At 26.8% G+C, this 23,049-nt stretch overlaps 1 protein-coding gene across 1 annotated transcript in view; it reads right to left on the bottom strand.

Moving 5' to 3' along the window:
• Positions 1 to 3,491: 3,491 nt before the first annotated feature.
• The window catches only part of LOC107452962 (carnitine O-acetyltransferase), a 33,997-nt gene continuing 14,439 nt past the window's right edge, over positions 3,492 to 23,049 (bottom strand). The window contains exons 6-14 of the mRNA XM_016069598.3: positions 21,819 to 21,984; positions 20,895 to 21,066; positions 19,363 to 19,544; positions 17,810 to 17,910; positions 17,077 to 17,199; positions 15,444 to 15,566; positions 11,036 to 11,234; positions 6,911 to 7,048; positions 3,492 to 5,132 (exon numbers count right to left, since the gene is read on the bottom strand). Coding sequence (XP_015925084.1) covers positions 4,917 to 5,132; positions 6,911 to 7,048; positions 11,036 to 11,234; positions 15,444 to 15,566; positions 17,077 to 17,199; positions 17,810 to 17,910; positions 19,363 to 19,544; positions 20,895 to 21,066; positions 21,819 to 21,984 — 1,420 coding nt within the window. The 3' untranslated portion in view covers positions 3,492 to 4,916. The remainder of the gene's footprint in view (positions 5,133 to 6,910; positions 7,049 to 11,035; positions 11,235 to 15,443; positions 15,567 to 17,076; positions 17,200 to 17,809; positions 17,911 to 19,362; positions 19,545 to 20,894; positions 21,067 to 21,818; positions 21,985 to 23,049) is intronic.

Raw genomic sequence — 23,049 nt, 5'->3', positions numbered from 1 at the left:
CAAAGACCTCCATGTTCCCATAACAAATCAATACCTCTGGGTTTACTGATCCAGGAGCTCCTTGTCTTCTGGATTGGTTCAAAATTACAAGGCAACGGAGTTGAACATTAGTTGTCGCAAACCCAAAAATTGGGTCGGCTGTTCAACGACAGATATAAAATATAAAGAGACAGTGCAATGACCAATGCCGTTCTCGCAGAGAGGTCCTTAAAGACGCAAACCGAGATCAATAGGCAGCGAGAACCATGATCAATTAGGCAGCATAGATTCTTTGTCACTGCATTCAGTATATACTCATGAAGTATCATTCAGTATACTTCAACATCCACGAGTATACTGTACATGCATCCGCAAGTAGATTCTCCAATATTTATAATGTCCAGTAGGTATGGTTAATTAGGTCGTTTAGATCCTGAAACTTATTTTGATTTCCTGAAGTTTGTGTGTGCTCGGATAGCATTTTTTGCAATAGTGTCTTAATGGTTCGGAATAAATTCCAATGTAATACCTTTGACTCTTACTGATTCAGACAAGTTCACGATTGTCGAATGGTAAGGAAGCATAGTGCAGTTGCAGACTGATCATACAACACCTTCTCTCCGGCATTAGGCGAACAGCAACTTAAGAAAGCGAGCAGTAAATAAAACACATATATGGAAAGAGAATTCCTATACATTTGCATTAGGATGCTCAGATGGAACATTTTAGTGAATTTGAGTAAATTAGTTATAATGTTTATATAAAGATAGTATGTCTTGCCATTGTTCGTGTTAGCAAGCTTTCAAGTGGCTCATTTAAGATGTTTGTCTCAAGGCATTTTACAGCCAAAAGTCAAGTTTTCCAAGGTTACTTATTGAATGTTTATTTCAAATGCACTTAAATTTTCTCTTGTTTAAAAAACAATCAGATACTGTGCCTTGCATCCTTCATGATCTTCAAAATCAGAATAAACGAGTGTTTTAAAGTAGTCAGTAAAAACAATAACAACAACCCATTTATAAGTTAAAGTAATACTTAGAAGAATTATTTTTTGCAATTATTAATATATAAATATCTTTCCTAATTCATATAGTTGGCAGTAATAGCAGTTGGACTTCTTTCCCAATGGGACCTACTTTCGCTAATCATAATTCTAATAAGCTGATCTTTTTTTGTAGTTGTTCAGTTTCAAAGCAGTAGTGTAATTTTATGAAAAGTGTGTATATACTTCCCTAAATAAAATCCTACTGTTAAAACTCCCGCTCATCTTGTGAAGCTGTTTTTCAATAGATTTGAAAGCCTTTCTTTTTAAGTACTATATTATACAAAAGTAACATTGAAATGAACAATAATGAATTATAATTTTTTTTTAAATTCAGAGCACACGAAACAGTCTTTAAAGCGCATGGTTAATTTGTTTTCAATTTATTTGGAGAGAAGGTGGATTCTATATTTTTTTAAGTCCACATTGAAAAAAGAGAAAGGAAGAATTTTTGAGAAATTACAAAAAAAGTTTCGACTCAAATTTCAAATAAATAAAAATAAATAGTTCATAATTAATTTAAACGAAGAGCAAAGAATAGTTCTCAATATCAAGGTTTTAGAAAAAAAAAAAAGATTTAGTAGTAGTTCAAAAAGGAAAATCAAGACATTTTATGTAAAAAAAAAAAAAAAAAAATAACGATAAAAAAAGGAAAATTTTTTATTTATAATTTTAAGAAGGCTAAAAAAAATGTAATACACTGTTTTGAAAATTCCGTTGTATGAGGCATATTTCTTTAATTCTCCATAACATTTACTAGGAAAGAAAATAGAAGTAAAAACGTAGCGTTTTTAAATAAAAAATCAAGATAGGAACAAATTATTAAAAAAACGTAATATTTCGTAATCTGGAATCAAATATCATTATAATAAAAGAAAAGAAATTAATAAATAAAATCATTATTTAAAAAACTGACATTTACAAGGAAAAAAATATTAATATAAAATAATAATAATCGTTAATAAGACGGACGGCAATTTAAAAATAGAAGGCAATTTACTTCATATTTTTTGATAATGAAAGCCTTTAGTGAAAACTAAGAATTTTTAATTAAAAATTATGCAAAATTTAAGTTTTGATTAAAAACAACTTTTGTTAATCAGACGGAAGCATGGTACTCTGACCTCTTCTCTTAGAAAAGAGAGGAAAAAAAGATTGTCTCTGTTACAAGGTGAGAAAAATCATGTATCAGAAACCAAAATAATATATTACATACAGCCCCTCAACCCTTTGACACAGAATATTTATTAAACATGTTTATCATTCATTTTCAGTATTAATTTAGATCAAAATAAGTGAAAATATTATATTTAGCAATTTAATAATTTTTGGTCATAAAATACAACATCAGACAACGGTGTCCCTTTTCGCATTACGGGTAAAATTCTTCAAACATGGTTAATTTCCAAAGAATAATTTTTCAAATATGCACTAATTTGCAGTTATTTAAATCTAAAAGAAACAGTAATTCCTTCTTGAAATTTCTTTAATTTACAAAATCAACTATTGATAATTTTTTGAATATGAATGAAAAAAAAAATTAAAATACTTTTTTTGAATTTTATATTTTAGAACAAATATAATTCCAAGAGTCTGACAGATTTTCTAATAACTATTAGACCGTTTTTAATAATTAAAAAAAAAACAAAATGCATTTTTAATTAGAATTAGAGCACCAGAAAAAAATATATATAAAAAGGGCACCGATGTCTCATCTGCACCAAACTGTTACCCTACTTCAATAATCGCAGATCATTTCAGAAACGAAGTAATGGTAAATTTATAACAGACCATCAACTTATACAATAATTTAAAATTATATTATTGTACAGTTTTTCTTTTGCAGTTACAAAAAAATAAAGAGAAAGCATTTTGTGTTGGGAAAATCTTAACAACTATAAAGCCTGATTTTTTAAAATTCTATTAATGCATAATGTTTATTAGCACACATCTCTTTCGAATGTATTATGTCTTGCAGTGTGTTTTTTTAAACAGGTTCAATAAAATTATAAATATTTAAAAAAAAAAAAAAAGATTTAATTTTTTTTTTTTACATTACCTTAATATTTATCTTGAGGACTCTATCACAATATTTTTCTTACAATACTATGATTCATCCCTATCTTTTCAATACTTTGAAAAATTGTTATTTTAATAATAATTTACAAAAAGGAAAAAAATGAAAGAAAAACAAATCCTTATTCAAATTTAAGAGAAAAAATGAACATTAATTATGCAATATATTTTTGCATTCACTCTTACTTCTATAATGAAGTCAAATATTTAAGATATTGAAGCCACAGAAATACAAATAGTATATAAAAGAAACATATTTTTTCTTCTTTTTTTTAGAGGAACATATTGAATTATGTATATTGAATTATTATAAGAATTGCTCAATAAAATATACTTAAATAAAATTTTTATACAGTGATGATGAATAAAATATTGAAATAATTATTATACACTCTTTATACAATAAAAATTATTTTTATTATCCTTTTTTTTAACATAAATAAATACTTATGAAAACTCAGATCATTATATATAAAATTTATTATATAAATTTAAACTGAGACATAAGTAATGCATTAATAATTTCAAAACTTAATAATAGTAAAGAGAAATACACATTTGTTTCTTAAAAATATCTGAATACACAAAATGCAATAAAAGTATTTATTATATTTCTAACATTATTAATCATTTTAAAGTAAAATATAAGTAGTGAGAAGTGCTGTTGGTTTTTAGTTTAAGCTTGATAATTCCATTTAAAAATAGTTTTGTGGGGAAAAAAAAGAAGGTGAAAGTACAACAAAAGTACAACGAAATCTGTTAAAATGCCTACCTTTTAAGTCTTTATCTTCTGTCTAAGTTGATATCAATAATCAAGAACGAACTTGGTAATATATATATATAAATATTGAACATTTTCTTAAGTGAATAGTTAAATTATTGTCAAATAAATGTTCAACTTACACATATTTCACTATATTAATAACCATTACACTAATTGTCAATATGGAGAAAATGGAAGAAAAAAAAACCGGGCAAGATCACCAAATTAGTTCAAATGAACAAGAAGAAATAACTTTAATAAAAAAGGTCAAAAATTTTTTTCACCCATAAAATTCAACTTGAGTTTTAAGAATTACGAATTTAATATTTTTTAATTTAAGTGCATACATATTTGTACATATTTAAAAAAAGTAGTAATGAAACAAATGTTTACTTTATATAACTTTTACTTATAACAATTTCATATTTGTGAAATTTAATAAGTTGTAAACAAATTTTTACAAATTGTGGTTAGCAAACCATCCCATGGAGATATGTTAACACATTCTAGAAAGTACATAAGGAGTCTGTGTCATCAGTTATTATATGGGAATACTAAGAAGACAAAATAAATAAACGGTTCATTAAAATTTTTTTAACATATTATAATAAAATTAAGAAGTTAGTACCTTTGTTGTGATTGTGTTTTGTTTTGATGCCATCCTATCTTCTAAATCTTACAAGCATAAGTTAAATAACAAGTAACTAATATCAGTTCTCAATAAGAAAAAATATTTCTGGAATACAATTTGTAATAAAAATACAAGTTTAAAATTTTTTGTTACATGTAGAAAAATGCTCAGCAAAACAGTTATCAATTTTTTTCAGTAATATAAATTTCATGCATTTTGAAGTTTCGGTTCATTCATTCATTTATATATATATAAACACTTAATAAATTATAAATAATAACAAATGAACTTCTTTTGCTAGTCTTCTATAGACTTAACCCAATAATCCAAGTTTCTTTAATTCTACAAACTAACATTTCATTGGCAATATAAAATGTTCAGTTTTTATATAACATTCAAAACAATATTTAGCTTTATTTTTACGATTAAAGTTTTGACTTTTGAGTTTGTACAAGACAATCATGCATTTCAGTAAGGCTTTCAGTAAGAGCAGCCATGAAATTGCTGGAGTGCGTAGCTGGACTGCTGTTGCAGGCAGATAAACCAAAATTGATAAAGGATGGTCTTGGATTGTAACAACAAGCATAACCATCAGGAACTAAAGGACCATAACACATAAAAGAATCAAGTGAAGATGGAACCTAAGAATACGTAAAGTAATGAAATAAATTTTATTGAACATTTTACGCTCAGACTAACATAATTTTAAAATTGTAATTTCGATTTATTAATTAAAAATCAGAGATAAGTGATAAAATGATGCACTGAATTTGCATAAAAGTAAAATCTATAAATAAAATTCAATTATGAAAAGTTTTAACAAAATTAATAACAATAAAACTCATGATACGCTATGTAGCACAGGATGATAAATTTTTTGAACATTTTAAGAAGTCTTTGTTTAAAAATATTGAATTCAATAAATTTATTAATTATCATGTTAACAAGCAGCACAGCTATCTTCACCTGGATGAAACAGTGAAGTCATCAATGCGCTTCAGCACACAGAGTTATCGATTTTAAATACTGCTTTGTGCTGCCCTTCTCTAAACTGTTCTATTTGTTTTTCAATTTTAAATGGGTTTGTAAGTCTATTTTATAAAGAGCATTTAGTAAGTATGTGTATAAATGAATTAGTATGTGTATAAACAAATAAATAAATTAAGAAATTATGTCACATTCAATGATATAATTTGCAGAGTAGTTTGGCAGATATAATATATTAAAATATACAAGAAAAAAATTAACAATAAAATTTAAAAGTATATTAAATTTACTAAAAAAAATTTGTTGTATGCATATTTTTTTAAAAAAATTTTTATTTTATAAGAATGAAAAAGGGTTTTTAATTTCTTTTCAAAGCATCGATTTACCATTTATTTGAAAATAATTATTTAATACTAAATCAAGAATGTCGTTGAACTTCATAGTAGATTGTTTCTTTGTATTTCATTCTATTTAAAGATTATGTTAACTTCATAAAATTTAACTGATTAAGTGCTGAGAGGCTTTTTAAAATCTCATTTGCTTTGAGTACATTTGATTTTATAAAGAGAACAATTTTATAAACTGGTATTTAGACTTAGATAAAAAGTTTTAAAGTTAAATTTTGCGAATACAATAAATTAAGAGCTACACTTAAATTTTATTTCAATTATTTTAATTTATATTGAACATAAACTATTTTTACTCAACAGAAAGTTTTTCCAATATTCATGTATTGTTATTTGTTTAGCAGAATTTGAACAAAGGACTCAAGATTGTTTGAAAATTTATTAAATTTTTCAACTACCAGTCACTGGCATCAATAATAGTTCAGCCATTCTATTGTGGCCTGTAGAAATGGAATATTACTTACTTTCCTCCGGAATAATATACATATACAATTGTGAATTTGAACTTAATTTGAAGATAACAACAGGAACTAAACTAAATTAAATAACGAATAAAGGATATCATCCCAGAAAGATACGGCTTAAAGCTTTATTTATGGGAATTGAAAAGGCATGTCTAATTTATGATTAAATTTGATGTTGAGGTTGCTTTCAGTAGATTTTGTTATTTAGTAGATGCCTTATTTATTAGATACTGTTTTGTTTTTCATGTATATGACTGCCCACTAACTGACTATTTCTGTTTTGCCAATGCAAAAAAGAAAATTTCCTCCTTTTTTTAAATGATATATGTATTAGTGTACTAAGTAATATAGGTGCAATAATAATTTGAGCTAACCTTACCCCCATGAAAATTTTCTCATGTGTAGTAACTAGATTATGCATACATTGATGCTTCAGATATCAATTAGGTACAAGTTATTCCTTTAAAAAGTATGAAATATCAAACTATATTATTTGACAGTTGAACTTCTGCTGCTTTTATTTGGGAATTATTGCTCGAATATAAAACTTATTAAGTATACCTGACTAGTAGACAACTTGAAATGAGTACTTGTTGTGTAACCACCATCCATGTATAGATCTGGAACATTCATGCCAGATTCCAAAGCAATTTTTTTCAGACCCAAAAGAAGTCTATCAATACCCATACCATTAACAGCCTGAAAAATTAAATCATTTGCGCTTAGACATTTTCACCTCCAATAACTACAATATAATTACATTAAAAAATATATATTGTGACGTTTTGTTAAGACTATCATTTATTAAAATCTACAAAACAGAATAAATAAACTTGATTTCAGATTGATTGCTTTAAAAAAATGACACTGCAAGTAAAAATATTTAAATTGTAAGGGAGTTTATGTAAAGATCGTTTTTTTAAAAACATTTTTAAACAAAAGCCAGAGTTCAATAAAATTTTCCATAAAATTAAATCAGGATGTATTAAATAAACAGTTTTTGAATTTCATCTATATAGAAATCTGTCATGACATTAAAAATTTCCCATCAATACTTTATACTAAGTTTTCATTAACACTAAACTTACCAACCCTTATTACATACCTATTTCTACCATAGCTGGCCAAATGACCATATTTAATGTTTCCAGATTGAATGTAAGAAATATAGATGTTAGGAAGGAAATAAACAAATTAACTTCAATTAAACTAAATTATATATAAATAATTTATATTATATTACAAATTTGTCTGTTTTCAAAAGTTGGATCAGCTCACTTTTTTTTTTTATCAAAATGGATAAATTTGAGTATTTCTATAAAATTATTTCTTCTCATATTTTCGGAGAAAAAGTTAAGCCCTGAAGTTATTCCACAAAAAGAAACTTTAAAATTATTTGCTCCGTATGCACCTTGTGCATATAAAATTGCAATAAATGCATCTAACTTCTCTTGAGATATATACTTATCAAATACTAACACTCTCTTTGCTTCTTCTATTTTGTATGTTTTTATATGGTTCATAACAATCGTCAATTATCAACAAAAATTCAGTCCTAGCTTAACCCTTCTTAATATGACATTTTGCATATCAAATTAGGCATACTTCTTGCCTGAAAAAATTATAAAGTGGTGATCTTAAAGATGCTCCACCTATTTGAATTACTTTCTAAACAGATCCATGAATTGCAACATGCTGTTAATTTTTTTTTTCTATTTCTTCTTCAGAACTTGAGATAAATCTTATTCTTTTTGTCCACAGCATATACTCACAATATTTTCCTCTTTATTGTCAGTATCGGTACATTCAAACTGATTATTATTTCAATCAGAACATCTTCATTCTCAGAAAATTCATCTTCACCAAATTCCGAAAACTCTTCGCCTACATTATTTATATCTTCTAAGAACTTGTACTGTCCTGATTGTTTTGACATTTTTATAACTATTAAAACTTTTAGTTTTTGTTACTTTTTTTTACACTAAAATGCTACTTCCAAACTAAAATTTCAGGTACTTTCTTGAAATTTTAACGCAGTTATTTTGGTTGAACTAACAGCACAGCAGTCTTTGCAGAAATGAGCAACAAACTGAATACAACATGTTGAATAAGCATGTACATAATAATTTCAAACCCAATAACCTTATAAAGCAATATATTATTGTCTTGGTCAAATGACCGGTATGCGACAAATATTACTAAAATAAAAAAAATACAAATAAAAAAATAATAGAATATTAACTGTATATAATTAATTGAGAAAGTCATGAAATCAAAAGAGCAAAGGCGATAAGATATGTGCATTTTCAATGCAAAAGTTCATAACTGGTTCGCTGACGGGTTATGGTATGTTTAGTGTTAAAGGCAGAAAATTGCTCACTTTGTTTCTTATCCTGCATAGTCATATATTTATATTCTATTTTTTAAATAATGTTTTCAGTTCTTGTTGTAACAATTCACCAATTTCATTTTCACATCTTTTGCATCAAGAAACTGAATAAGCATATTTCAGAGTCTGCAAGCTTTTTAATAGACAGAATACTGTTAAATACTAACAAACACATATAAACACTGTTAAATTCTTCCATAATAACATTTGTAAGACCTATACAAAAATTGACTTTTCATTCTTAGAGGCTTTTTACTAATATTACATATAACCAAATTTTAAACCGAATGCTGAGACATCAAGGGATCAATTCTAAATGAGAACCCTAAATGTGTTCTAAAAGTTACTAATAAATGGTTTAGAATGTTGACATAACTGTCTGAGTTCTCATCTCTTTCGAATTGACATCGTCCTCTCACCTGATTGTACTCTGTGACTCAGGCTATGGAAGCTGAACATTTGGATATGTGTCCTGCACTAAGTGGTTTAAGTTTTTTTGTTAAAAAGTATTGAAGAGCAAGTGCACAAACAGCAAATGTGCTATTTCCTTTAATGTGTGGCATTTGCAAAATAAAAAATTATTTTATTTATGACAAGTCAATAGGTGCAAGCACTCAGTGTAAATACACAGAACAGTGGAAGAGATATTCAAAATGGTTTCCACCTAAAGTAATACTTTGAATTAATTACATAATATAAATTAGAATGTATCAAACAATTCTCAATATTAAATCAGAATTTTCGTAAGTTTTATAACAAATTATGATTACCTTATATATTTATAATAACAAATTTAATTCAGGCCTTATTAAATACATGAATAGTATTGTTTTATTTTATGGTAAAAACAGATTTTTTTTTGTTGGAGCAGTAACTCAAACAAGCAAATAAATTTCTCTTATTTATTACAATATATACAGTTTTTTTTAAAAAATGGTTTTCTGCCTCTTTACTTACTGTCTTAAAATATTAATGCTTAAAAATACATGTATGATTGATACATGGGTGCCAGTTAAAAAAAATTTCAAGACTGAATATATTTTTTTACTAATTAACACAGTTTAGCATTGTTCATCAGAATTTTCAGAAATATATTGGTCAATGACTGCAAAAATCATCTTTCCATGAGAATGGCTCACATATTATATCAATGAATTGTTTATTTCTTCTTTTAAAAAATAAACATATTTTTTCATAGCAGAGAAAGCAAATATAAAAGCTATCTTGTATTTCTTTTTACATTATTAGCTGAAAAATAAACTATCAGCATTTTCTCGAAGTAATTTATATCTCTACATATATTCTACTCCATCTTAAAATTTTATTCTATGCTCTATAAATTTTATTTTTTTTTAAAAAAAAATAGTATAATTTTGCATCAGCTTTTCATTTTGATTCTTGCAGCATTTCTAAAAATTAGGGGAAAAAAAAACTCAAAAAGATTTAACACTGAAGATGCTGAAGTTTCATAATTTCAATTCCTTTATTGTGAAGTGACCATTACTCGATTATTTCGCAATAATAACAAAAAATAATATTTTCATCAAGTAATATTTTTTTAACATTATTTTTAACCAAAGATATTTGCTTCAATTTTTTTAAAAGAAAAAATTAATTTTTTTGAAAAACTCAAAAAACAAATTATAAAGAGATTAATTGTAGTTTGGAATTCAGCTCACTAGCCTTTACTCCAGATTTATTTCAGTACTCAGGACTAAAGAATAGAACAAATGTTGATAGCATAGCAGAATTAGGCATTTTTCTATAATTTATAATCCAAAGAAACTATACAACTAAATTTTGGATTATATAACTTGAACAAGGTTGAATTTTTTTAATTACTATATTTTCATTTTCACAAGCATTCTTTAGTACAGTAGATTGCTTCCCTAAAAATTTTTTTTTTTCTAGAATTAAAATAAAATTACTTAAAAAAAATTATAATATAAAAATAATCTTATTTTTATAAGAAAAGTAGTAAACAAATTAATAAAAAATCTATCTAATTTCTTTAAGAAAAATATTTTTTCAATCTACCTTTGTTGATCAACAACATAACACACTCAAACACTAGATGTTAAAGAATGATGTAAACTAAAATTATCTAATAAGCTTACAATTCAGATTTTTATCTTTTTAAATAGCCTTTAAAGGTGATGCATAATGGCTTGCTTTGTGGATCACTTTGGGATTCTTTTGAGGAATAATTTGTGAATCACAATTTGGGTGCCACAGAGATAGATTGCACATAATAGACACATTATACTCAATATAATATAAACATAAAAAGGACTTACTTGATTTGTATAATCCTTGTGCGATTCAACAGCAGTCCTTAAAGCTAAAACTTTGTCAGCAGGCAATGAGGATTTTTTAGCCATTTCCTCACAAAATTTTAAGCTGTCAACGGAGGCAGAACGTATGACATCAGTTCTACCATGCAAGAATTTGCGGAGGGATGCTGATTCATATGTTGCTGCTATTTCTCCATGTATTCTTGTAGAATGATAAAATAAAGTAAAATTAATACCTAAATAAATTGAGTTAGAGAAACATTGTATGCTTCACATTAATCTATTAGTGACAACAGCTCCTTTTTAGGGACAGTTTTAAAAATACATATCATAGACTCATAATTGGTGGAACTATCGTCAATAATGGTACCACATATCAATTGTTTAGATGATTATTATCATTTTAAAAAAAATCAAGAGAAAAGAATGGTTTATGTCCGTAAAATAAAAAAAAATCAAGCATGGGCAAAAACCATTTTTTCCCCAGCACAACCAATTTTCAGTTGTTATGACTCATGAGTAGAATCAATTTCCCACGTTACTGATTTGTCGACACTTGTTAATTCTATAAATGCAATAGATAATAATCTAATCATAATTTTAATGAAAAATGGACAAAAACGGATCATTCCCCTTATATAAAATATAAAATTTTATCAGACAACAGAAAAAAATATTTTTGTAAATACAATTGTAAAAATACATTTAAAATAAATTTTAGCAAATATTTTTTTTTCTTTGAACTAATTAAGATTTTGAAACTTCTTTGAAATTTTACATTGCATATTACTTCAAATCTTTCAATTAATTCAAATAAATCAAAAACTTTTAAGACATAATTTTGTTTACCAATTTTTCAGTTAGCATTTAATGGTAAGATCAAAATGTTATTGAAAAATTGAGATTTTTACAAAAACATGTTAAAAGCAATTTCAATATCCAACTAAGAACAGCCTTAGTGATTACTGGTTCAAGCATGCCCTATGTGAGGTACACTAAAGTTCTTTATTGAAAGAAGTCCTTAAAGTATTGAGCAATAAAACAAAAGTATGATAATGCATTGTTTGCTAGTTGAAAGAAACTTGCTCTAGTTTTTAAATTAACTTATAGTTTTTACAATCGTATAAAAGTATTTTCTTAAATATTTAAGTATGATTTAAATTTATGTACAAATAGTTACCCAAATGTATTAATAAACAACGATTATTAAAAAAATAGAATAAAAGAACAACAATTTACCAATTAAAGAAATTTAAAGTACATTAAATAATATTTTTGATATCAATAATCACTCTTTTAGTTTATACCTGCACATAAAAGAAGTATGAAAATTATTTGAAAACACTATTTAGTTTTAAAAGTAATTTTATTAAAAATTATAGAGTTTAAATACAACTTAAACAATAACTCAATTTTTTTAAATGTATTAAATTAAACACACATTTTCAATCAAATGTCATGAAAACTGCTTTTGATATGTATAACCAAATTATTTCAGGATATGAAAGTTTATGTGTTTTTTATAAAATCTCACTTACTTAAAATGTAAAACTTCAGTCTAATTCAAAAACATGTGAAATATATTGCATAATTTATCTCTATATAAAAAATAACGTTTGATTATTATGTAATGATCTCAAATATTGTGGGTTAATTTTAGGTATGTGGTGTAATATACAGGGCAAATGTGACACAAAGTGAAAAACCTTGAAAATTTTATGTGCAAAAAATCGATATCAAAATTTTAATTTGTGTACCATACATGTTTTTTATTTAACAAATTTCTTTAGAAATAAAATTACTAATTAAATTAATTACCTGCCAATGATTATCATACCTTTATAGTAACTAATTTAAGAAAAATCTCAGTTTTTACAAGAATCGCATTCAGGGTTCCCACTCTATGATGAGATTGAAATTCAAGGACTTTCCAGGACTTTTCAAGGACCTCAACAAAATTTTTAAGGACCTTAATCTAAGACCAATTTTAAAAATTATTCTCTTCTATTTTACTAGAAGCAACAATGCTTGTTGTGGCAATAATTAATTTCAAATATAATACCTAAATGCTTTGCCTATATAGAGAGAAGAGAGTATATGTATTATGGACTAAAATTTATATTTTTTTAAAAACAACCCTACTGGTTTTGCATACTAATTCTCAAAATCATTTTCAGCACAATCTATAACTAATGGTAATGAGGTGTTAATGGTGAAATCCTTTAATCCTGTGTATTTCCATGTGAAGGCTGCATGAAAGACAGAGCTAAATTTTAGGTATTCCATATTCCATGACTATTCCATAACCCCCTCCTTTCCTCTATTAAACATCGTTTCTGAAATTATTCATCCATAATTTACACAACATTCTCTAAATGTTATGCAGCAACAATTCTTTCTGAAAATAAAGATTAGAAGGAACACATCCCATTTTCACCATGTTTAAAAGCATTATTCGTTATGTGTAAACCACAATTGCCAATGAATATGACCTGGTGGGAATATTTCTCTTTTAATTCACACTGAAGCTTCTAATAGAATTTCCAATTGACATAGGGTCCATCCATGGATAATTGAAGTATTTTAGAGAGCTTTTAACCATCATCCATGCATTTGTAAAAAGAGGACAAAATATTTTCTGCAGTTCCATGACCCATAAATTGGGAGGTAAGATACTTAGTGCAAACTTTATTATCAATTCCTTACCATAATGTCCATCTGCTTAGATTGTAGAGACTGATTTAACGTCTCATCAAAGAGTACAGTGTAGCAATCAACATTCTTCAGCTCATTTATAAGAATCCCTTTGAAGTATAGTGCCAATCCAAAGGAGCCCAAATAGGCTCACTTTGTGGCACTACAAAAAAATTGTCTCGCTATACAGCTATCAGCAAACATTTTGGAGAACAATTTACTAATCCCTTCACAGGAGTTACATGAATAATTACTAGTGATGCACTTCAGACTCCAGAGAATTTCAGCATCAAGCACATTCCTTTTGACCAGATAAGAAGACAATGTTACCTCGGCCACTAAAGTTTCTGTTTCACATGGGGCACACGATGTTGAAGGAGTATTTACACCAGATGAATTAGATGTTGATGTCTTTGGAAAAAGAGAACTCAGGGCATGAGACTGCTTTTTTGTTTTACCTTTCTTTCATGTGTGATTTCAGAGCAGATTCTTCCATTTTCGCGATATCGATCTCCTTCATGCATAATCGGCACTTGGCTCTGAACTTCTTTTCGGGCATCGATAAAATCCATTCTTTATAAGCTTGATTATCCATCCATTGGGGATTAAAATAGCACTTCCCAGGCATAACTAGTCTAAACTACATAACACAAATACGAAGCCGTGCCTTTGCGAATACGCTTTACAATAAAGTTTTGAAATGACGCAAACGTAAGGACAAGTGCGGATGGTAAAACGGCAAATTTATTGAAAACTACAAGGTACATATTGTTACGAAATTCGAGAGTATTCCAGTTTCGATAAGAAAAAAGAAGATCTAAGCATATGCGACAGAAGATGAAGTGGAGTCTCGCCCCGAGCGCATTGATTGTCTGCTGTGTTCCGCGCGCTTGGCAGACACCAAGACGCTAGGCCCGGTTAGAAACGGTGGCGTTAAAAACCACGTGAGAGAGCTCGGGAACAAAACAGAAAGAACGAGAAAGATCCACGGGTGTTTTGTAAAAAGGGCCGTCGGCAGTATTGGACAAATTCAAGGACCTATCAAGTTTTTCAAGGACCTAAGACGTTTTTCAAGCACTTTCAAGGACCTAAATTTAGCAAAAAAAAATTCAAGGACTTTCAAGGACTCTCAAGGACCGTGGGAACCCTGGCATTGGAGTGTTGGGCTTTTAAAATTCGGTGAATATGAATCGCGATGTACGATTTTTAACTCATGTGAATACAAATCGCTACGTGTGACTTAAACTGGTTAAATACAAAAATTGATGCTTGATATTCAAACCACGTGAATAGGAATCATGATATTAGCGAATTCCAGAGCAGTTTCAAATATTCAAAATGGCAAAAATTCACCAAACTAAAAGAATCAATTGGCGAATTTCTGCCCATTGGCATAAGAATCACGTGTATGTAAGCGTCTCGCTAGCAGGAATCAGCAAAACTTTCAAAATTTGAATTTTAGATTGAAGAAACCGTGCAAATCGCGTCGGATTATAAGTTTTTGACTAGCAAAAATTTGAGAACTAATGATTTTGAGATATGCGGAATTCCGCGATATTCCCAAAAAAATAATTTGATCTGCTCCTAATTTTTAGACCAGGAAGGATAATACAAAAAACCGGAATTTCGGGATATCCCTGGAATACAATCACTCCTGGATATAAAAATAAAATACATAATAAAACATGTTAAAATAAAGGCCAATGGTAAATCATACTTGAAATATGCTAACTGAATAGCCATTTGAATATAACTGTCAGGGCTCAATTTCTGAGATTTGATAAAATCTTTTCCATAAGCTTCAAAAGTAAAACATGACATCTCAAGATCATCAACAAGGCTAAAACAAAATATATGTTGTAAATAATTAGTTTCATGAAAAGAAGATTTTCATTAGAAATAACAAAACTAATGAAAAACTGTAAACATTACAGTATTTAATCATAGTTTTTTTATTATGATCTTAATATGTTTTCTTGATTATCAAAATACTTAAATATAGTTTTTAATTTATAAAGACTAAGTTAGATGAATGAACAAAAATGAGAAAAATAATGTTGTTTGAAGTGTAGCAGGATAGGAGCAAACACGTAAAAAAAAAACTAATTTGAAAAAAAAGAAAAACAGCCAAAAGATGAAAGTGTCAATTTAATATTGTAGGGTACTGTATAAATTAAAATTGAATAAAGCATAATAAAAAATCTACTTAGAATAATAAGATCAAGCATAAGGTGTCATTTTTTTCGGAAAAATATATATGACTCTTCGGTATCATCGTTTTTTGTGATTTTTGGATATTATATATATATANCCATCGTTTTATATATATATATATAAAAAAAAACTAACAGATTAACATTTCATTGATTTTTTTTCGATTGATAAAATATCCAGATTTTTCAAGAATTCCCTCTTTTGTGGCTATGCTGAGAAGCTAAATATTTCTTAAATCAATATTATAGAAAGCTATTTTAGTTCTCAAAATAGTGAAATAATGAAAACATTGAAATTGAAATCCTATTGTCAATTTATTACTTTTTCAAGGTAAAAGTCATAATTATAAAATTATTAATATCAAAATATAGATATTTCCTAAATTCAGTAATGTTGACAGTTGAAATTTTTTTTAAATATAATGCATAGATAGAGATACGGGATAAATTAAAGAATTTAACACCATAGAGGATAGGTAACAAAATTTAATTTAAAAATATTTGCATTAAAAAAAAGACTAAATAAAAAGTGGAACATAGCTGAAATGTCTTTTATAATTTTAAATTAAAAAGGCATAAGCGTCAAAAGTTAAACAAGGAATATTTTAGACTGAAAAATTATTAATTTTATAACAGAATTTAATAATAATAAACAGATATCAAGAGGAAGATTTTCTAAAAATTCTAATAATACAATTGAAGAAGTTTTAATAATTTTTCATCAATGGATTTTGTGACTGCATAAGTAATATTTATGTTTTCAAAAGTTTTATAATGAAAGAAAAGAATTACCACAATATCAATATGAATGGTAAATACCTTTATAATAACTAATGTTTTAGAGAGTCACTTATTATTCTATCATTAAAAGCTATTTTTAGAAAGATTCAGGGTTTTAAAAAGCAACACAACATTAAATATTTCTTATCTAATACTAGTATTGAAAGATTAACTTATAAAGGAACACTTCTGGCATATTTCTAACTTTATTATTTTGTAACTAGAAAGTAACTGCAAGCGCCGAAATGTTCAATTTTAATACTATCGATTACTTCACAAACAAATCAGTAAAAGATTAAAACATAAATAAATACAAATAGAACATTCTAAATAACAAGATGAGTATTGGAAATGAACCTTTTTAGGTCTTTTTCAGCTTCTTCAATATCTTGAACAGTTTCATCGGAAAGCCTGAATCTTAACTTGGTAGGTTCAGTCACAGCACTTGAAGGTAACCATTTATTTCCCCGGGTTTTATCACTGCAAAAAAAAGAAGAAGAAAATGCAACAAATTAGAAAGAAATTTTAATTAAGAATGAATAAAAATTTAAATAGCAAAGCTAAGAAGAATATTTGGTATGTGAATTGTAGTAACAAATAATTGTTGAAAATTAAAAAAAAATGTTGAATTAAACATGAATTTTTATCTTTCATTATTATTTTTTTGAGAAAAAAAAACAAGAATAAGATGCCTAAAAATTATAATTTTAAATTTTACATCCAATAAAACATGAAATAAATAAAATTACTAAGTTTTTTGACACATTTTTTATAGTATTGGTGCATGAAATATTAAAACAATAGTCCAATTTAACACAGCAATGCTTCAACATATATCAAGAGATCGCCCTTAAATTCAATGGATAATTTTGATATTTTGGATTTGGGACAGAACTAAGGAGTTTCTCGAATTCTCTAAAGAACCCTAGTACTACAAAAAATGCATGCAAGAAATTTTTGTGTGAATTCAATATTATACTTGTTGTTTTACTAAGACACATACAAGCTACAGAGAATAAGAAATTTTATTTATGTCATTTGTATATTATATAAAAGTTATTACGATGAAAGTAGTATTTCAATTACTTACATATAATCATAGACGTGATCCATCATTTGAGTGATAGGAGGACCTTCAGCTGGACTATGTTCATAGGTCAGACCAACAACACCATCAGCTCCAACAATAAACTAATGTTTAAGAAAAGCAAACAAATCATATAAGCAAATGAAAACATAAATATGGTTCATAAAATTTATATTGTTTACTTAAAAGATTACAAAAGATATAATTTTGAATTCAGAAGAAAAAAAAAACCGTAATCTTGAAATAAATAAAAAAAATTGCTTCTTTATAGGACATAATTTGGTTAAAGACTGGAAGTATAGGAATTTTAAGAGGCTTTTCAATTTTAAAATTTGATTGGATTAGGGTTGATAGTAAATTTCTGGAAGAAAATTTCCTGAATACCAAGAGTAAAAATTCCAAAAAATAATATTAACATCAACACAATACATAAGTTAAGAATGCATAAGAATAATGTATGTGGACATAAACTACTAATAAAAAATCTTAAAAAGCACAAATAATTAAAAGTTATTAATATATATTATTATGAAATCACTATCATTTCTATAAGATAACTAGTTTCAGAATACAATACCATGATACATACAAACCTCAAAATTGAATGCCTAATAAATAATTTCAATTAATCAAATAATTGAAGAATTTCAAAAAGATTGTTTATAATTAAGTACCTAAAACTAAAAAAAAAAAGAAACTTCTTATAATTAGTTCAAGTTCAGATCTAACATACTTAATTAAATTAAAGAAACTTAAAAATTATTCAAACATCACAGGGAATAAATTACAATAAAAATAACTTCATGAAATATATGCAGTTAAAAACTAATAATTTGAGGGAAGGAGTTTATGATAAAAATTATGACTATTAGCAAAAATATTTACAAAAAGAAAACAAAATCAGACATTCTAGGTTTTGAACTTTTTTTAAGCAAAAATTTTGATTTCCCTGAATGTTTCAACAAAATTTTAAATCCTCCAAGTTTGGAAGGCTTTTTTCCTGCGGTGGTTTGATCCTTGTTGAATTAACTTCATGAAAATATATGCAGTTAAAAACTAATAATTTGAGGGGAGGAGTTTATGCTAAAAATTATGACTATTAGAAAAAATATTTACAAAAAGAAAACAAAATCAAACATTCTAGGTTTTGAACTTTTTTTAAGCAAAAAATTTGATTTCCCTGAATGTTTTAAAGGAATTTTAAATCCACTAAGTTTGGAAGTTTTTTTCCCTGAGGTGGTATTATCCTTGTTGAAATGGGGTTTGTGGCAAAGCTCTATAAATTTTGGATCTCTGGGAATGCAACAAAAAAGCATTTTTAAGACAAACAACTTAAAAGGAATTTTAAGAAAAAATTAGTTATTTAAATTTGAGGAAAATATGTAGATCTTATGGAAAAAAAATTAAGCTCAGTATGCTAAATGTTTAGTTTTATATACTGTAAAAAAAAAAAAAAAAGCAACAACCATCAAATATAACAAATTCAAATAAATAGAAAAGAACCAATTTATACGAATTGCAATTCCGATAAAAATTTATCTTTTGAGTATCCTTACCTGAATAGTTTTATCATACCATCTGTTTCCACCATTTGCTTGAGCACCTCCTCCATGGATAGTCTGAAGAGCTACATGAGTCTTCCTATTTAATAATCCAGCATCTGATACAGGTTTGTCCAGACATAAAACTAAAATTGCTTTTTGTATCACTCTTACAGATTCCTTATTCATTGAATCATCTAAGAGAAAAAAAATAAACACAAGTAAAGTAAAAAAATTTTTTTTTTATCATACTCCATATGTAAAATATATTGTTAACTAAATTTTTGTATTTTTAAGCTTACTCAACCCTCAACTACAAATATGGTTCCGACAAAATGTAACTAATAGTGATTATTCAGAATAGAATATAATTTAACAAAATAAAAATAGGTGTTGCATACAGGTGGGAAAGTAATATTTCATAGGTTTTCACGCAATTTCTGATAATGCCACAACAACATAGAAAGCAAAAATAAATGCTAAAACTCAAAAATATTATATTTAAATAGTTAATGAGACGTTTGTGATTAAGATATTTTTTTTTATCATTTATGGTCATAAAGTTTTTATTCTTAATATAACAAACTTAACATACATTCCATAACACATTACACTACATATTTGATCACCTATTTTTATATTCACACATTTTTTGAATATGCTGAGTGTTAATCTATAAAATATTCCAATGACTTTGTATTACTTGACAGGTATGAATTTCTTTCAAAAAAATCAACCCTTATATGGAGGAGGTTTGTTCTCCGTCAGTAACCGTCAATATTCGTATAGTGGAAAATAGTTTTATACAGTCTCCAGGAAAGAATATACAAATTGTTTAGTGAAATTTAGATTTTATTAAACATAATTGGTGATATAGAGAATGGCCATTTCTTCATCCAAAAAAAAAAAAAGAAAAAAGGATTCCCTCAAAGGGATGAAATCAGAATACCCTCTTATAGAGAGATCATACAACCAGAATATCATTTCTGATGGTTGGAAATTAAGACTGGGGAGGCCCGTAAGGGGGACGCCCAGTCTCCACAAATTTGAAATTAAAAGTGAATATAATTATTCATAACGGACAGAGAAAGTATGGGTAGGAGATCCAAAATTGGCGATTTATCAAAATATAACATAGCCAAAACAAAGCCAACCAGCATATCAATATTGGGTTTAAAAGAACACCTTGGCGATCACGAGTCGCCAACAAATTTATGAGAATTATTACAACCATGCAACCGAAACATTTAGCGGTTAGAAATTTAGAATAAAAAGTTATAAATAGATTTTTGTTTTCGATTAGAGGCGACAGTGAATTAATAAGTCTGCATTAGTAATGAAATAAAAAGTATCCGTTACATTGATGTATAAGAGAAGAATAAATATTTTCTGTTCGTTTTAAAAGATTAAGTTTTTGATTTATTTTAAATGTAATGCTATTAATAAAAAATAAGCTTAAGTAATGAAAGATATTTTAAAAGGATAGAAAATAAATATGTAATGCCAATTGTGGCATCACACTTTATTTCAGATTTGATTGTACTTACACTTGCATAATCTTTTGTATGCTTTTGCCCAGTTATCTCTATCAAGTGTTGTAAGAGCACCAATAGGTAGTTTTGGAAACTGAGACTGTTCAATCACTTTTTGTAACTGGGCTAAAAGTTGGCTTTCATTTAAAGGTTTACCATCATTTCCATACACATCAACACTAAAATACTGAAATAAATAAATAAAGGCTATTAAGCAGCCTACATAGTTTTTTTGATTTTATATCTTAAAAAGTATCAAATTTAAAAATAATAACATTTAGGTGACTAAATAAAAGTATTTAAACTGCTATAGCAGAAATATAGAATAATTAAGAAATTCAATTATTGAATTTGAAAACATAACTTTTACGTGTTTCATTTTGCAATTTTTTTTTTTTTTTAAAATAAATCAATCTATTACTTTCATAGTATATCACAGAGTGAAAAGATAATAATACAGTCATATATCAAATGATATTTAACTTATACCGAGATATAATGCTAAGAACTAACTTAAATCTACTTCATATGATGTATATTTTCCATTTTTTGAAGTGCAAGCATCAGTTTATAAATGATTTTAATAAGAAAGCAGGTAATTTTTTATTCACATATAAGTCATTTCTTAATAAAAACTTTTTAAAAAATATTTTAAACTAAGTTCTTAAGACTTATTTATAAACTAAACTATAATTGTTAATATTAATTAAAAAAAACTTGATTAAAATCTTTTAATTGGGCTGGGAATAAATACTATAACTATATAAGCTTGTTTCAATTGTGTCAGTTTTTATTTTAGAAAAATTCTTAATATTATATAATATTTAAAGCATAAATGAATGAACACTACATAAATAAATCAATACTACATAAATGAATAGTTTTCTACTGCAGTACAAAAATTTATATAATGAACAAAAATTTATAAAAAATTCTTACATGATTATTGTGCACAACAACAATATGCTTAGGCCTATCTTTTTCCATTCCATAGAATGCAAGTGAATCTTTAGGAATATTTGGAACTCTGCAGGTAGAAAATATTTTGAGATACTGTGACATATCAAGAGGTTGCCCACCCATTTTTTCCAATTTTAGAGTTTGGCTGAAAGGAAAAAAAAGAAGAACATGCTTAAGAGGAAATGAATAAATAGAATGAGTTTAAGCATATTTAAAAAACGTTTATTTAAGATACATTTAATTTCATAATCATTTCTATAATAGTACACATTTTCCTTTATATAGGGGGTAACATTCCGCATACTCTCTAAAAAAAGAAGTTTATTAGCAAAAGGACATTTGCATTAAAAGGACTTTGAAATAATGAAAATAAACTGTTATCTTTAAACAGAATGATTAAGGTCATAATTTGGAGGTGCACAACACAACTCGCAGTTCAGAGTTGTAATGTGGCTCTGGAATGATCAATGTGTAGGATATTACCTTTAAATAAAAATCATATGAAAAACTACAATTATTTATATTATCTTATATAATTACGTTGATTTCATAATTACCTTTAGAATTTTACTTTTACTTTAATTACATTTATGAATATTGCTCTGGTGTGAAGCCTGTAAAAATGATTAAAGTGTGGATGTTTTATTTTCAAACTCTATAACATCCTGTATCTCACAATTATTATGTCCTTTATGAGGGTGTTTAATAATTAAATCACTAAGCGCCCCATTAGTTCTTAGTCTGAATCATTGAAATATATAGTGATTTCTCATCAACTATTTTCATTCAATCTTTTTTCCTTATTATTTTTCAAAATTACTTTATATACATTTGTTTAAGTTTTACAGATGCAAGACTTTTAAAAGTAGAAGTAAGAAATTTTTGTTTAATAGCCTTCTTTAAATAATAATCTAACTTAAAAAATATTTTCCCTTTTCTTTTCTTTTTCAAATTCTTAATACATAAAACGAAACTTTTAAAAAAAATCTAAGCTTTTATAATAAATTTTTTAATCTAATTAATTTTTTCTAGTATAATTAAATTTTTTTGAAAATTTAATTGGCAAGGGATCCTCTAGAGCAGTGGTGCGCAAACTATGGGTCGCGACCCCAGTGGGGGTCGCCAGAAGTTTTTTGGGGGTCGCCAAATTTTTATGAAATGCATTATCCCTGCATGCTGCATACCATACAATGTACATATTCTTTCTTCT

This window comes from Parasteatoda tepidariorum, chromosome 8 (genome assembly GCF_043381705.1).
Source record: "Parasteatoda tepidariorum isolate YZ-2023 chromosome 8, CAS_Ptep_4.0, whole genome shotgun sequence".
Classification (NCBI taxonomy): Eukaryota; Metazoa; Arthropoda; class Arachnida; order Araneae; family Theridiidae; genus Parasteatoda; species Parasteatoda tepidariorum.
Note: the sequence above shows the minus strand (reverse complement) of the source record. Positions and strands in the feature narration are given on the sequence as shown.